The sequence below is a fragment of the Musca vetustissima genome, unplaced genomic scaffold, assembly GCF_032173495.1.
Source record: "Musca vetustissima isolate MV318-11 ecotype Yass unplaced genomic scaffold, APGP_CSIRO_Mvet_v1 utg41848, whole genome shotgun sequence".
In the NCBI taxonomy this organism is placed as follows: Eukaryota; Metazoa; Arthropoda; class Insecta; order Diptera; family Muscidae; genus Musca; species Musca vetustissima.
The window spans coordinates 130,725-147,945 of record NW_026880481.1 but is presented as its reverse complement, the minus strand read 5'-3'; the positions used below and the strand labels follow the sequence as shown (position 1 = coordinate 147,945).

The 17,221-nt window shown below is 32.6% G+C and overlaps 1 protein-coding gene across 1 annotated transcript in view; it reads right to left on the bottom strand.

The window, feature by feature from the left end:
• Positions 1-15,075, bottom strand: part of LOC133326158 (protein giant-lens) — a 44,355-nt gene extending 29,280 nt beyond the window's left edge. The window contains exon 1 of the mRNA XM_061534838.1: positions 14,483-15,075. Within this exon, the coding sequence (XP_061390822.1) occupies positions 14,483-15,016 (534 nt within the window). The 5' untranslated portion in view covers positions 15,017-15,075. The remainder of the gene's footprint in view (positions 1-14,482) is intronic.
• Between the last annotated feature and the right edge of the window lie 2,146 nt (positions 15,076-17,221).

Genomic DNA, 17,221 nt, shown 5'->3' with positions numbered 1-17,221 from the left:
CCTGTGCCGCACAGAGTATGGAGCGTAATTTTTATGAATGGATTTCTTGTTTTGTTGACAAAAGTGGTTATGGTATGTTTCCGTTAAGAACCACTTAAAATGTGGAAACTTACAATCACAGCCAACTTGCCACAATAATACAACTGCATCTTTTTAGTTTTTTTTTTTTTTTTTTTTTGCTCAGACAACAACAACAGCACAAATAATGTCAAACATTACTTGGTGTAGTAGTTTTGGATGACCAAAAGAAATCTGGTATTTGAAGTTGTTGAGTTTTCTTCTGGTCTTGTTAAAAGGAACCAACCAACTATTTGAGATGCGGAAATGAAATGCCAATACATTGGACAAGTGTTCTAAATTTTGAAACACGCACACCGTTACAGGGATTTAGAAATACGAATAGAGTTATTTAATGTAAGTGGGGAAGAAAAATCTGGGATAAAGGTTCAATAATTTTTTTCAGGAAGATTGAATTGATGTTTGTCTATAGCTAGGTCTCACATTACAGGAAATTTATGCTGATTTTTGGGATTGGAAAAATTGTCAGTTTAATTTTTTTGAGTTAAATAAAAAAAATCGTATTCCAACAATTCAATCTTCAATCTTCTTGAGGAATTTTGAGTTAATGAAAAAAATCTATGTTCTCTGGGAGCACATTTTTGTTATAAGAAAAAATAGTAGTCCTCCACGTATTATTTTTATGTACAATAAATTGTTCTCAGTTTTCATATAATTGTTTGTTTATATATAAAAAATTATGAGTTCTCTGAGAAGTAAGTCTTTTGAATAGAAACAAATATAAAGGTAGTTATTTTTGGCGGAACCGAATTTTTATACACTCTGCTGTGTGGTTTCTATTCCATATTCCTTAAATTGGTCGGGATTTTTACATGAGGACTATATCCTGTAAATTTCCCCCTTGAAAATCCTGGCTAGCAACTTTAAAATACAGAATATGGCAATTTTTTTGGGAAGAAATTTTTTATTGACCAGGAATCCCCAATAGCAAATTGCTGTCACTTCGGTGTAAAAATTCTTCTACAACATTTAAAATGCCTCAAATGGTGAGTGGGTTGTTTACGTTAAATAATAGTTATATATCGAACATTTTCTGAAAAGATCTGCCACAAAATCTCAGTTCTCCGAAAACAATTTTCTGTTACCGGACAGCATTTTTTTATGGAAACAAGCTTCTAAAGAAAAAAATCTCAGTTCGTCGTGAAAAAAAATGTCACGTTTCGTTTTGAACTGTTTTTTTCTATAGAAAATATTCTCTGTTTGCTAAGTACTACTTTTTCCTAACTAAACATTTTTGACCAATAGAAGAAATTCTCTTTTCCCGGAGAACAATTTTTTTCCAAAGAAACAAATCTTTTTACAAAAATTTCTCTGTTCGTCGTAAATAAAATGTGTCCCGTTTCGTCTTGAACAAATTTGTTCTATTGAAAAAATGCTCTGTTTGCTAAGAATAATTTTTTTTGTATACAAACAATTCTCTGTTCACTGAGAACAGTTTTTTCCTTTATAACATATTCCTTATTTCGCTGAGCACATTTGTTCACACGGAAAAAATGTTCTATTCGCTGAGAATATTGTTTTTCTAAAGAAACAATTCTCCTTTCCTGTAGAAATTACCAATATCCTATTAAAAACTATTTATTAAAAAAAACCGCCTATTCCCCCTGGCAACCGTGTAAAGTTTTAGATTAGCAAAGAATAAAACACCAATCATCAATAACAAACTGACAGTATGTATACAAATGGCTACATATACACACACACACCTACATACGTCCGTACAATAAAACATCAGCAGGAACACATTTTTTTTTGCTACAACAACAATAAGATATGAGAAAATAGTTTCTCATGCTTAAAAGCGTTAAACATCAAGTTCCGGTATTTAAATTCATGTCTAAACAAATGATTTGGAAACATAAACAATTTGTTTTCTTTTTGGCAGGTTTGTGTTTCCCTCTCCTATATATCGCGTCTTTTCGATTTTGTCGATGAAGTGAGGAGTTGTGAGGTCAGAGGAGATAAATTCGCCCTGCCTTTACAATACCTACATATCATTACTCGTCGTCGCCGTCGAGATGAATGAATGAGGGAATGTATGAATGAAGGAATGTGTATGAATAAAAAAAAAACATTAATGGAATGAGTAACTGAATATATGAATGAAATAGTAAAATGCGATCGTACAACAAACAATAACAATAATATGAACAACAACACTACTACGACCAGCCAGCACCACAACACAAAAGTGATGTGTAGCTCCCAGCTAATGCTATGGGTTTTCATCGTTTTTATGAATGAATGACTCGACTAGTGAACGAATTGCTTGGTTGAAATGGACGGGACGGACGTACGTAAGAAGCTGAAAATAAAACGGGCCAAGAAATGGTAACATGGCAAAAGTTTAAATGATGAAATGCGTAGAATATATACAATGAATGGTTGGATGAATGAATGCCATGAAATGGCATGCAATAAATAATAAATAAATAACAATAAAATACCATATTATTGTTTATACATTAAGTCATGTGTATATATATTTGAATGGCAAACGGCTGGTTATAAATGGAGCAAAATAGTTTGGGTGTGTGTGTATGTCTGTTCCGAGCGAAAGGTATGTCGTCTCAAAAACAAGCAAAAAAAAATGAAATTTATCCCTTAAATTAAATATACTTTTAAGAAAAATTTAAAAAGAAAAAATACTGTGGAACTATGAAATTTTCCATAAAATAAAAAAACCACCAAACACCAAAAATTGTTTTCAATAGAAATATAAGAAATAGTACTACAGCCGCAAAATGGTCGCTACAAGCGATATTTCGTTATAAACAATATCAAATATAGGACAAATCTTTTCTCGAGAAGTTGTTATTTACTATTATCGACTGTATTTACTATTATTCCCCAAGAATTTAGAAATTATTTTTTATATTTTTATATATTTAAAACCATCAAGTGTTTTAGAGTTAAAAATTTATCCACAAAATTTTATAAAGAATTTATTTTGTATAGAAATAAAACCCCAAGAATTGAAGACTTTTTCACAGGAATTGTGTATACCTTCACCTTACTCAGTCTCAAGTAATTAGAGAGTTAATTTTTATTTTTTATACATGAACTGAATCCTCGAGGATTGAGAAGATGTTGTATATATAAAGAAATCGATCAACAGGCACTGATGATAGAATGCACCGCTCCGTACTTTTTAAACCCTCCATCAAAATACTTCAATACATATAATTTTTGTAGAAAATTTGGCTAAAAAACGGGGGCTAAAAAGTGGACCAATATTGATGTTTTGGGCATGGAGGATCGACTCAACACTACTCAAAAGTCCATTTGGTTAAAACCGTGCCCAAAAATAGGGGAGATATTTTTATAAGGGGGCTATCATAAAAGTTCGACCAATATTGAGCATTTTTGGTAGGAAGAGTTACTAAACAATTAGAACCAATAGAAATATTTTTTAATATTCAGAAAAGTGGACCGATTTTGATAATTTTTGGTATGAAGATTTTCTACTCAATGAGGATCTAAAACACTACTTTCTTTATAAAATAGAGGAGATATTGATATTGGGGGCTACGGTTTAAAGTCGATCAATATAGATAATTTTTGGCAGGAAGAATGGCTAACCACTTAGAGGTCAAAATTATATTAGTTAGAGGGCATTCGCCCAAGGAACTGAGAACTTTAATTGAAAATATAATTCCAGTAAATGAGTTTTTTTATTTGTAGACCAAACACCAACCTTTAAAACTGAAGATTTTTTTCTATTAGAGAAAAAGTCACCAAGGCCTGATTTATTTTTTCTATGCCAAAAATTCAATTCCTCAGATCTGAGGATAGTTTTTATAGAAATAGTGGACCAATATTAACATTTGGTAGGAAGAGTTACTAACCAATTATAACCAAAAATTATAATATTAAGAGGAGGGCATAAAAATTTGTCCAAGGAATTGAGATCCCTGAATGTGAGTATTCTTCATTTGTAGAAACTTCAAATAACTTCTATTAGAGAAATAAGTCATCATGACCTGATTAATTTTTCTATGCCTCAAAAATTAGTTCTCCTGTACTGAAGATAGTTTTTATAGAAAAAATATCGGTTTCCATGTATTGGGGATATTTTCTATAAATATATACCCATAAATATATACCCATAAATATATACCCACATCTGGGAAACTAAAAAAAAAATAAAACGTCAAGTTCGGTTGTGGGTGGTCCTAATGCCTGTGTTTGGTCTTCCACAACCGAACTTGACGTTTTATTTTTTTTAGTTTCCCTCGCAGTATATATTTAAGCAAACATTCCCCAATACATGGGAATATTATTTTTTTTAAATTAAAGAAGTCCATTAAAAACAGAACATTACTGCCGGAGCCCAATACTAGCTTTTTTTTAATTAAAGAAGTCCATTATTGGATTACGATTACAAAATATAACCTGATTAAACTCAGAAATCTATAAAAACTGTTTTATGTTTCTTTTTAAAAACTGTTTTATGTTTATTTGTCATATTTTGAATTTTTTTTCGTTTTTTTATCACTGGCAATAAATTAAACTGACAAATTGTTAGTCATAATTTACAATTTATCAATTATTACAATGACCCTCTAATAGAGGGTGGTGATGACACATGTAATTCTTGATAATATATAGCGTGTTCTAATTGTTCTAAAGTAATTTATCCATGCTGTGTAGCATAACAACATAGTAACATTTATTTGTTACATCAAATATTTGTGTGTCCGTTTGTTGGTGGGTATTTTTTCCATTTGTCACTACACTTCTCCTCCTCATGGTTTTTCATTTGAAAACTAAAGATCAAAGTTTAAGTTGATGTTTCATAGTTTTTTTTATTGATCTTTATTGGCTCTTCCATAGAACTACAGAAAAAAATACCCAGCATCTTTACCCAGCTTCTAAAGAAGCCGCGAGCAAATGGAGAAAAAAACAAAGACCACCAAATATACTGCTACCAAACAGAGTGTAGCTGCCGTAGTAAAAGAATTAGCAAAAGAAAACAAATGATAATTTTCTTTAATTCCGTTGAAATTACAACAATGACGGAAACACCATCTTCAACACCCCTTTTATAATATTTTGGAATGTGTGTGCCAGTGTATGTGTGTGTGTGAATGAATAACATGGCAAACAAGTGGGGAAATAAGTAGATACCACCAAATAAACAACAAGAAAATACACTTACAAACAAACGAAAAAAAAGTTAATTTTAAATTTGCCGTTGTTTCTGACACATAAGATTATTATCACTTCCGTTATAATTAAATTGATCTTTCACTTAACCTTGGCATCAGTCATTTCTACGCTCGAACACATATACAGATACAATAGTACGGCCACACTGGGGCCCCCTTGTCAAACTGGAGGCAATTCAACACCCAACATCTCCACCAAATACTCATCGTCAAAAGAACAAACTGTCAAATGGAGCGAAGAAGAGTTGTACAGAGTGAAGATAGTGAGTGAATGCAATAGTCATTACAACAATAACACTTCGGGGTTAATCTGAAATGTTAGCGGAGGCAGTCGACTAAGGCTGTAGATGATGCTCCTCATGATGATGATGATGAAGCTAAGGCTGTTGTGGCTTTGTGGTAATGTGTACAGATGCTGACGTGGAAGAAGAAGAAGAGGAACACTTCTACACCAGCCAACATCTGTCATTCATTCAGTGCTTGCGATTTGAATAAACATTCATTCATCCATCCATTTGATGATATTTTGCCATGGTGGCAAACAGTGATTACAGCGAACGAACGAATGAAACAAATTTCATCTTTCATTTGCAGAGATGTTAACACTTGTAACGTGTAATGACTTGATGAAATCTACACACATACATACAAAGGGGTAATACCTAAAGTTTATAATGCAAAATATTTAAAGAGTTATTTATATTATTAAAAATTATTAAAAAAAAAAATATATATATATATATATATATATTAAAAATCCTACATAATAATATCTAGAAAATTAAAAAATTATCTATAATCCCTTCAAAGTGAATACCTCCAGACAAATGAGTTATTTCAAAGGTATTCTAAAATAAAATAATTCTAACCCTCTACAAAGGGTCTATCGATGGTAGTCTATGCCAAGAAAAGTCGGTCCCCAGAACACCATCTCCAGTGACAGAAACATGTTTCAATGCCCAAAAATCAATTCCCCAGAACTGGGGACAGTTTTTATAGAAAAAATCAGTTCCCAGGAATGGATACCAATAGATGTTCTGGTATAGATACAATATTATTCTACGGGTTTAAACTTTTTCAAAGTGTCGGCTATATATGGAAAATCCGTACTAAGGACTTCTGTCGATAGAGGGCTTTTTTGTATTTTTCCTTCCTTGTCATGCACTTTTTCCATGGAACCCTGTTCTTGATTCGGCAATTTGTAGTAAGGCAAATGATCTTTTATCTGGGGAATATCCATTTGTTGCATTCTAAGAAAAGTCCTTCTTTAGTCTTCTTTATTCACGAACCGTTAAAGGATGTTCAGTCTATAAAAATTCTGTATAAGACTTCTATCGATAGACCGTTTGTTGGGTCACTATACTTTATAGAGGGATATTTATTATTTATCTGGATTTTCCCCAGATAAAAACTCATTTGCCTTACTACAAATTGCCGAATCAAGAACAGGTTCCATGGAAAAAGTGCATGACAAGGAAGGAAAAATACAAAAAAGCCCCCTAGAGACAGTACGGATTTTCCATAATAGCCGACACTTTGAAAAAGTTTAATAGACCGAATGAAAAATACCAAAAGGGCCCTCCATAGACAGAAGTCCTTAGTACGGGTTTTCCATAGATAGACGGCATTCAAAAAAATTCAAAAGCCAAACGCTTACAAAACCATATCCTCTTTATAAAAGCATTGTCCTATGCCTTAACTTTCACCTGACTCCAATAGAAGAAATATTAAGGCGTTAAATCAAGATTTCGGTGGCTAGTTGTGATCATCTCTTGGAGACATAACACTGTTCCCGTAAATAAGCAATGACTTCATTGCTTGTGTCTTGATGAAAGTTGTCCAGGTCTATTATCATAATCTTCAACTTATTTCCGAAAGAGTAAATTGAGAATGGAGAGGTCTCTCAACAATAACTCGTGGGTTATTGGCGTAGCTGCTTGGTGGAACTGGGTCTCGTCAGTCACGATGATTTTTCAATGGGGGACCGACAAGATGCATTACGACTACTCAAAAAAATTATTTTTGCGAACTGTGACAGCAAAATTGTCACAGTAGTTTCAATGCATTTTAATAAGTAATTCCGGGTATTTCATATAACTTATTTTTGGTAAACCTTTATAGCCAGCAAAATGAGACTTTTATATAAAGGGTTTAAAATTATTATTATAAAAAATCCTAGCTCTGATAGTCCCCAAAAAAATATAGTTCAAAATCAATGCTTGATAGTCCTTGAACAAATATTCTTTTCAAAAATGTTCGCTCTGTTCAGTCATATACAAAGACTATCAGACTATCTCTTAAATATTCACGCTTTGATACACCTTAAAGAAATATTCCTTTAAAAAAATCATGTTCTGATATTCCTTAAAAATGTTCTAATAATCCTAAAAGACCACATACTGATAGATAGACTTTAAAAAATTCACTCTCCGAAAGTGCTTGAAAATATAATTAAAAAAATAAATAAATAAATAACTACTCCAATATATTTAAAAACATATTATTTTAAAGAAGCAAAGCTTTAATATTTTTCCAAAAATATTATATTAAAATGTCCACTTTGAAAATTATATTCAAAATATTCTGTTAGAAAACCCCAGGCTCTCCTAGTCCTTGACAATCTATTTTTTTAAAAATACCACACATGTATAGCCCTTGTCAATTATTACTTTATAAAATAGTCCTTTGATAAATTATACTTTTAAAAAAGAACAAACTACAATAGATTTGGCAACTGGACTCTGGCACCTCCCCCACAAATTTTTGAAAATAAAAATTGTGATTTTTCATTCTTTAGAGTAAACAACGTTGGGCAGGTTCAACTCCCTGATGATGATCATAGAATATGATCGAAATATTGCACAAATAAAAATCAGTAAAATTTAAACAAGAAAATAAAAATATAATGTTAAAAAAAATCCACGGTCTTAAAAACTTTCTACGATCATCTACAACAACAACAAATTTACTGCCTATACCTATAAAATTTAAGATATGTATATTTACTGCTACTACTACTACCTCATAAATATGTTCAACATTACAAATTATAAATCGATCACATCGGATATTTAATAGCCTTTTCAGAGCTACTCTACTTTCATTGAATGCTCAATTAGAAATCTGTCACCCTACGACAATTTCATCATAAACCACACACACACACACAACAGCAACTGAAAATTTTATTGTCTGTGAAAATGTGCATCGATACCATGGCAACAGCAATCATAAATTATGGCATGTAAGGGGATGCAAGACTCGACTCATTAAAGCTACAACATAATTTTCAACGATTGAACACTTAACTGGCGCACACACTTCCGTTTAATTGAGAGAGTTTGTGGTGTCGTTTGGGTTTTGCTATAATTTCATTTTTTTTTTGCATTGTGGATTTTCAAGTTTCATATATCGGAGAGTAAAAGAAAAAAAACAGTAATTGAAGAAGAAAAATTGCAATGTGCAGCAATGTTGGTTTTGCCAGCAACAACAACTAAAAAACTGGAAAAATGAATGAAATTTAAAATTACGAGTTTTATTATATTGATGATACTGAAACGTTGGGCGCCAATGTTGTATTATTAGCCGTTCATTGATTAGTTTTTATAAGACTTCTCAGAAAGGCTAAAAATAACATAAATTCTATGCAACAATATATATAACGAGCATGAGCACATGTCATATCCAGTTTTGCAAAATTTTCCATTCATCTATACATCCTTGAGTTACTCTCCCATCTATTAATTGTGTGGCCCCATCACAACCTCTAAGATTGGTCTGCTATTACAAAAAAATATCCAATAAAAACATTCCTCTCCTGGGACAAGCATTACCCGGCAACATTAGTTTAATGAACAAGTCAATGAATGATAGCCCCCACCAGTTAATGGAACTATCAGGCAAGCAAGCAAACAAAGCGAGCCAGTCAGTCAGCCAGCCACCCACTGGCATCATTTAGCCATTGTTTTCATTTTAGAATATTGTAAAGCATTGAATAAAAACAAAAATATATGTCTGGAGTCTATTATTCTCAATGGCCATTGTTGTTCGTTTTCCATACAAATAATTCAGAGATATTATGAGCAAAATCTGTTTTTTGCAATTTTTTTTCTGGCAGATCAATTGGTCTACTACAATATGGTCGGAACGATCAGTGTCCAGTATTCGTTTTTTTTTTCTTTCTTATAATAGTTTCTGGTTTTTATTTGTTTTTTGCAATTTAGATTAGATTCTAATAATGCTTTTTTTTGCTGATCAATTCTATTTATAGTTTGAAACCCCATTATAATCTGTAGAATGAAAAAAAACACGCACACATGATTTATTTGTAAAACAACATTCCAAAGGTTGTTTTGATTCAAACGATGTTGTTGTTGCTGTATTGTTGTTATGACTGGAAAAAATCAAATGAGCAAGGTGTGAAGGAAGTAGGAAACTACAGTATGAGGCTATGTGAAATTGTATGGTTATTTCAGATGCGACTTTTATAAGGTAGAGAACATTGAGACAGGGAAGATTGTCTACAAGAAGTGAAAAAAAAATTCTTCTAGAATAATGGAACCAAATAGTCTGGAGTGTCCTTCCTAATTAAATAAATAAATCGAATATCGCCATCTATATTTAGTAATGAATTTTTAATAAACAAATTCCAAAAAACAATGGGCGCCACTTAAAAAAAATGGTTAAAATCTTCATTTTACAAAAAAGGCCATGAATAAAATTGAAAAACTATACATGAACGTTGGGCGCCATTTTTTTTCGAAGAAGTATGTATCAGTTAATGTATCTAACATGATTTTATTTGCTCAAAAAAGGATGCAATTACGAAGATGAATGCCCTCAGTTTTTTACAAGGAATCCAAAAGAAGATTTCTAAATAACCACTATAACCCACGATTTCAGATGGGAATGGTCTGCAAAACTATTTTCAACGTAAATTAAGGATTATTAATTATAATGAAAATAAAATTCTTAGGAGATTTCATCCTGCTAGTTCAAACGCACCTTCTAAATGTGAAATGGAATTAAATTCATGTTGAGTGAGATTTCTATGGAAAAGAAAATCAGATTGATATTTTGGCGCCATTTTTTTTATGAAACAATTTATTGAAAGTTTCCATAATTTAACGCACTTTAAATAATTTAATTCCATAGAAAAACTGATTTGAAATATAAATGTTTCTCAAAATGTTCGACGACTTATTCAGAAAAAAAACACCATGTAGGGAGCCAATATTATGTATATTCTTAATCCAACTTAATGTAAAATAAACGTAAATTTTGATTTCCACGAGTTGTGCAGAATAATTTGTATATCCTTAACCTATTTGAAACGATAAAAAAAATTTCCGACCCTAAGATTCTTTAGACCAAATCCATTTTAGAAAATTTGAAGTAGATGTTGGCTGGCTGGATTAGTGCCAGCCAACTTCTACAAACGAATGAATTGTCTTATTTGATCATCAGCCTATTTGTTGCGATGAAAATGTTTCAGGCTTTAAGTTTCTTTGGATCAAATCCATTTTAAACACTTTGGAGTAGGTCTTGGCTGGCACCAATACCCCACAAAGTGTTTAAATTTTATCTGAATTGATAAAAACTATAAATATCGTAATTTTTTTTATCAAACTTAGGTCGAGTCCGAAAATAGGATCCATCGTTCCACACCTTTTGGCACCTCTCCCCATAAAATTTTGAAAATAAAAATTTTTAGAAAACAACGTTGGGCGCCATTACTGCTCTGAATAAAATAAGGATATTAAACGAATGAAGTGTCTGATTTGATCTAAACTATAAACATCGTAATATTTTTATCAAACCTTAGTCGAATCCGAAGATAGGATCTATCGGTCCACACTTTCTGGTACCTTCCCCAATATTTTAAAAATTGCGAATTTTTTTTGCGCCCAACGATATTGCTCCCAATAGAATAATGCCAAACACTTTAATGTTTCAGACTTTCGCTTTGCATAGAGAAAAGTTAAGGTCTGGATATTCGAAAAAAAAGCAATCGGAAAGTGGGGATATATTGTAACCAGTACGTTGTTTTCATATATGAACAAAGTTAGAATTATGTTAATAAATCGATGTTGGTCGCCACTGTAAAGCAACTTCTTAATATGTATTTATTACTTTTTTCATAGAAAATATAAGAAAGCTATTATTTCGATTTCTTCATTATCAAGGTTGCTGCGACGTTGGGCGCCAAATTTGATAAATTATCCTATGAACCCAAATAATAACTCTTAAAGATTTTAGGCTGAGTATCAAAGATTTAAGCTTGGATATGATCAGTCAATCTTAATTCTTCCAAATGTCCTCATCTTACAAAAATGTCGATCTGATAGAATTAACATTTGAAGATATTTCTGAATTTCTAATCAAATAGAAAGCTATAGTATCACATTTGTTTTTCCAATAACATTATCTTTGGCTGTGGAGCACTGCCATCCATGGTGTTTCGTGTTTTTTTTTCATGCCTTCATTTAGCGTGGGCCGGTCGCATAGCGAAACTCCCCAACTCAAGTGGATTACAAGTTAGGTATCAATGTGCCAATGATGTTGAAAATGCAGTTTTCGTTTTTTTGTAGCTGATAATGTTTTGTTGGCGTTGGTGTTAAAGTGTTGTTTTTGTTATTTTTTCTTCACTAACGTAAAAACACTGCAACGACGAAGAAGCGAAAAACGTGGTATAAAAACAAAAAAACAACAACAAATCATAAAAGTCAGGTGCAAAACACAACACGTTGCATAAAGTTTGAAATTACGACGTTAGTATGAAAATCTAAAACAAATAAAATTATGTAAAAAAATGTTGAAAAAACGAGTTTTCAAGCAGAAGTACACGCAGAAAATTTGTCATAAAAAATGGGAAGTTATTAACTTAGTAATTTGATTAGAGTGATAAAAAAATGTAGGAGAAGTAAAGGATAAAGGTGGTATAACACGACATTCATATGCACCAAATTTCCTCCCTTTTTCGATTTTATGACAATTTTTACCTGTAATAAGTACCAATCTCTCAGCGGATTAATGCCTTTATTTCTTAAGCTCTAACACTCTTCTTAATTATAACGTTTTTTAAATAAGCTCTAAATTCCTCAACTTTAGGGGAATTGAATTTTGCTTTTTATTTAATTATACCCTACACAACTATGTTGTCAGGGTATTATAGCTTTGTAACGCTGCGAAATATTGGTCCTAGACCCACCTTTAAGTATACCGATCTCGACTAGCTGAGTCGATCTAGACATGTGTGTCCGTCCGTCTGTCCATTATAATTTGTAAACATGATACAGGCCACAGTTATGGACCAATATTCACGAAATTGTGCATGTAGGATGGGTTCTGGCCAATGAAGATCCTATTGTTTTGGTAAAGATTGGTTAATATTTAGGGGATGAAATGGACCAAATATCTCTTTTGGTCCATTTCAAACATCTTATTTGATAAAGATCGGTCAATATTTAGCGGGTCAAATGGACCCTGACTTTTGTGTGAAAAATTACAAAATTTGTATTTTATGGCGTATATATTTAAATTGATACCAATTATATTGTCGTAGGTACTCGGATGCGGGAGTTATACTTATATAAATACAAGTGCTTACGTATTCATATATTATTTAGTAACCTAATATCACACTGATGGGCGGAAATATAGCGCTGATCGCTTTGAAATGTTCTATGAGGTTCCTGTTATGGTCAACAACGCCTAAAATGTTAGGTGATGATCAGATAATAATTTTTCGGATGAAGTGGAGCGAAAACTTAATTATTTGTACTTTTCGAAACGAAAGCCGAACATCACAACACAACCCACGGTGAAGAGAATCTGGACAAGTTATTAGAGGGTCTGTACTGATTACTAGTAACATTTGTTGACCTCTAGCCAGTCAATAGTGTGCAAATATTGCGAAATATTGCCCAATCTCAGAATATAGAACCACATAAAGTTAGATAATGGGAATTGTGTAGGGTATCATATGATCGGCCCCGTCCGACTGTACTGCCCCGCTCACTGGGTTGAACTTACACTAATTCAAGAAAGTCCCTTTACAATTTCAAGTGAAAATCTCAACTACTCCGGAAGAAAGAATCTCTTAGATATCAGCCTGTATCAGTTCGTAATAAAGTTTGAGTCACCAATTATTCAGTACGGTTTGACGTTCAACAATTTGTTGTGTTTTTTGCATTTACTTATTTGTCGACCAACAATGAAGAAACTCGTGAACATTTTCAAGCAATTTTTACAATGGATGATAACGACAAGAGTGCTTCGATTTTTACGAACTGACGCACGAACACGTGTTGTGTTGTTTAAAGTAATTTAGTTGTAAAATTATGTAAACCATGCTGCATCATACCGAATTAGGTAACAAAGTTCAACATTTTTCATTATTCCATCTTCAAAGTATTCTCCACTTTGAATATGGAATAATGAAAAAGGTTGAACTTTGTTGCCGAATTCGGTATGATGCAGCATCAATCGCCAATTACTTAGTACGGTTTGACGTACGACAATGTTTTGTGTTGTTTACATTTATTCGCCAGCTGAAAAATGGAAGTAACTCCTGAACATTCCCATGCAATTATTACAACTTTCGAAATGGAGTTTAAAGACGAGAAATGGAGTTTAGAGATAACTTTACGTACAGACATGTGTTGTGTTGTTTATAGTAATTTATTTGTAAAAGTTTGTAAACAATGCTGCAGAATACTTTGAAGATGAAAGAAGATGTATGATTTTTTTTAAGATACAAATTTGCATTTCCATTATTAGGCCGGAAATGTTTCTAGTAAACCTCGTATGCGAAATATTTCTAATTTTTGCAATATTATCAAATGAAAATAATATCAGTTTTTGCATTTACAATTTATTTATGAAATGTACAATACGGAGCTCCCCAATTGGACTATTCTTTCGTCTTCTTGGCATCATCATATTACCCCACAATAACAACAACAACAAAATGAAAATTATCAAACAATTTACCAAAGATCATATTGAGGGTCAAAGTTATGACATTTGATGGGGAATACAACAAAATAAGCAGAACACAATAAAACTGGAACGTTGTCGTTTTTAATTAATTAAAAAAAACAGCACAAAAGAGAACAGATAAAACACTATAAATAACAACAATAAAATTGTTTTTGTTGTTGTCGATTTTTTTCAACTCTGTAAAACAGAGATCTCTTCAGAATTAGTTTTTTTTTCTTTAACATACTTACACCGACTTGATATAAAATGCGCACATCCTTTGGTGAATGACTGCCACCACCACCAGTTGCTGTTCCTTCAGCCAAGCTTAGTAATTTATGATTTCCTGTTTGATCATGATGGCTTTTTTGCATTATATCCAACATTTGTCGCGATCTCCTGCGATCTAATTGATTTGTTGTTGTTGTTGTCGAGGTTGTGGACGTCGCCGTCGTTGTGGTTGTCGCCGCCGCCGCCGCCACTGCTTCATTTATCGATGACACTGTCAGTGTTTTAGTTACTGCCCCGGAGTCATGCGACGAAGATAACATCTTTAATTCTGGCTCCACCATTGACGCGCCGGATGGCCGTTGCTTGTGACTGTTAACGGCCAGAAAATGTTGGACGCTGCCGCCATTAATTGTGGAATATTCAAGATTTTTATGCTTCAAATCATTGCCACCTGCTGCGTTGGGTGTCAGCTCGTAGACTTCCAATGGCAGGCGCGTGCTATGGCAGGCATTTATGATGTGTGTTGCTAGCATAAATATCGTTAAGCTCAACATTTTTTCTGATGGCTTTTGAGGGTACTGCTGCCACTGTTGTTGTTGTTGTTGGTTTTCGTCAATTTGTTGTTGTACCTATTGGTTTGGTGGTGTGGCTATTTCTAGAGACCACTCTAATGGCAAGTTGTGTTGTTGTTGCTTTTGTGTTTTTGTTATTTTTTCAGTCTAGGATTGTTTCCACCTCTAAGCTTGAGTGCTGCCAATGAAGTGTATAATTGACACTTTCAATTGTGACTCTCTGTTCTTGTTGTTGTTGCTTTGTGCTCTGTTCTGTAACCGCTGCCGCTGTTTACTCTTTAATTTTTGTAGTTGTACACCTTGAGCTTTTTTTTTCTTCTTTCTTTCTTCTATTTGGTTTGTAGAAAAATTTAAAAAAAAAATAAAGAAACAGCAACACCAACAGAACACACAGACAAATATTTATTCTGTTGATTGTTCTAATGTTTGAATTAGTTGTCGCTGTTGTCGTCGACGTCGACGTCGCTGATGCTTTTCTGGCTTTTTTTTATTTTGTTATTCACATAATATTCAGCAGCAAAAAAGTAAATTGTTAATTTTGTAATTTTTCTGTTGCTGTAGTTGTTTGGTTATTTTTATTGCTTCGGTTTTAGTTTTCAATATTTGTTTTTTACGAGTATATTATTATTTCACTAGTTTTTTGTATTTTAGTATTTTTTATTTGGCATCGAATTTCGTTTGTTGTTTTTTAATTAATAAATAAGTTTGCCTTAAATATAAACCTAAAGAAAAATAAATAAAAAAGGGAATTATTTTTTTTTAGATCAGGAAAATAGAAAAACAAATAATTTTGCAATGCCAATAAGAACTCATTCAGACTAAGATATTAAAGATAATTTCAGACTAAGAAGATATTATAGATATTTTGTAATCAGTGTTAATTTTGTTTTGCAAAATTTAAGCACATTTCAAAATTGTAATGTATTTTAATAAATACATAATTAAAGTATTTTGAAAAAAATTAAATTTTTTAATTTGTTTACTAAAAAAAATACAGAAAATAAGTCAGACCCAACGACGATGGGCTCCATTTTTGGACTTGATCTTGATTTGGCAAAAGTTTGTGCAATGTTTGAATGAAATTGGATATTCAGTTCGCTTCATATGAATTTTAAAATTTTACCATTTGTGTGAGGAACTAGTAGCGCGATCTTCCAACATTATAGAGGCTTGGTTAAAATATATATATAGGTTGGGTTTTTGTTACCGAATTCGGTATGATGCGCTATAAATCACCAATTACTCAGTACGGTTTGACGTACGACAATGTGTAGTAACTTATTTGTCAACCAACAATGGAACTCGTGAAAATTTTCATGCGATTTTTACAAATTTGGAAATGGATTATAACAACAAGAGTGCATCGATTTGTACGAATTAAAGTACAAATATGTGTTGTTTAAAAATATGTAAAAAATAATGCTGTAGAATACTTTGGTTCAAATCGCATACGCATTCTCAACATATTAGGTTGGGAAATAAGAAATCCAGGATGAATCGAATTTCTATCTGCGAAGCCTTGGCCCATCGGAATGCGATAGACCTATTTCTTAAACGGATGGTGACTGGAAATGAGAAATGGATCACATACGATAACCCTGTGTGAAAACGATCGTGATCAAAGAGCTGTGATGGACCTCAAACTGTGGCCAACCCAGGACTAACGGCCAGGAAGGTTCAGCTATGCATTTGGTGGGACTGGAAGGGGATTATTTATTATGAGTTGCTTCCATATGGCCAAACGCTTAAACTTCTGATCTCTACTGCCAACAACTGGACCGTTTGAAGATAGCAATTGACAGGAAACGGCCAGAATTGGCCAACAGGAGAGCTGTCGTGTCCGGACTTGGCACCAAGCGATTTTCAATTTTTTCTTGCATTGGAAAATTTCTTTAATGATAAAAAATTAGTATTCAGGGAGGACTTCGAAAATCGACTACTAAAGTTTTTTTTTTTTTGCAAATAGAGAGAGGCATTATGAAATTAACTTTTAAAATGGCAACAAATCATACAACAAAACGGTGCATATTTGGCCCAAATCGGATATTCCGAAGCATGTTAAATATATATAATTCATATACAAAATAATGGATTTCTTTTTCCCCAATCTAAAAGTATAAAATTAATTTCCAACAAAATTTAACCCTTTTGTGGGATAAGAAGTGGACCTTATTTTCCATCATGGAA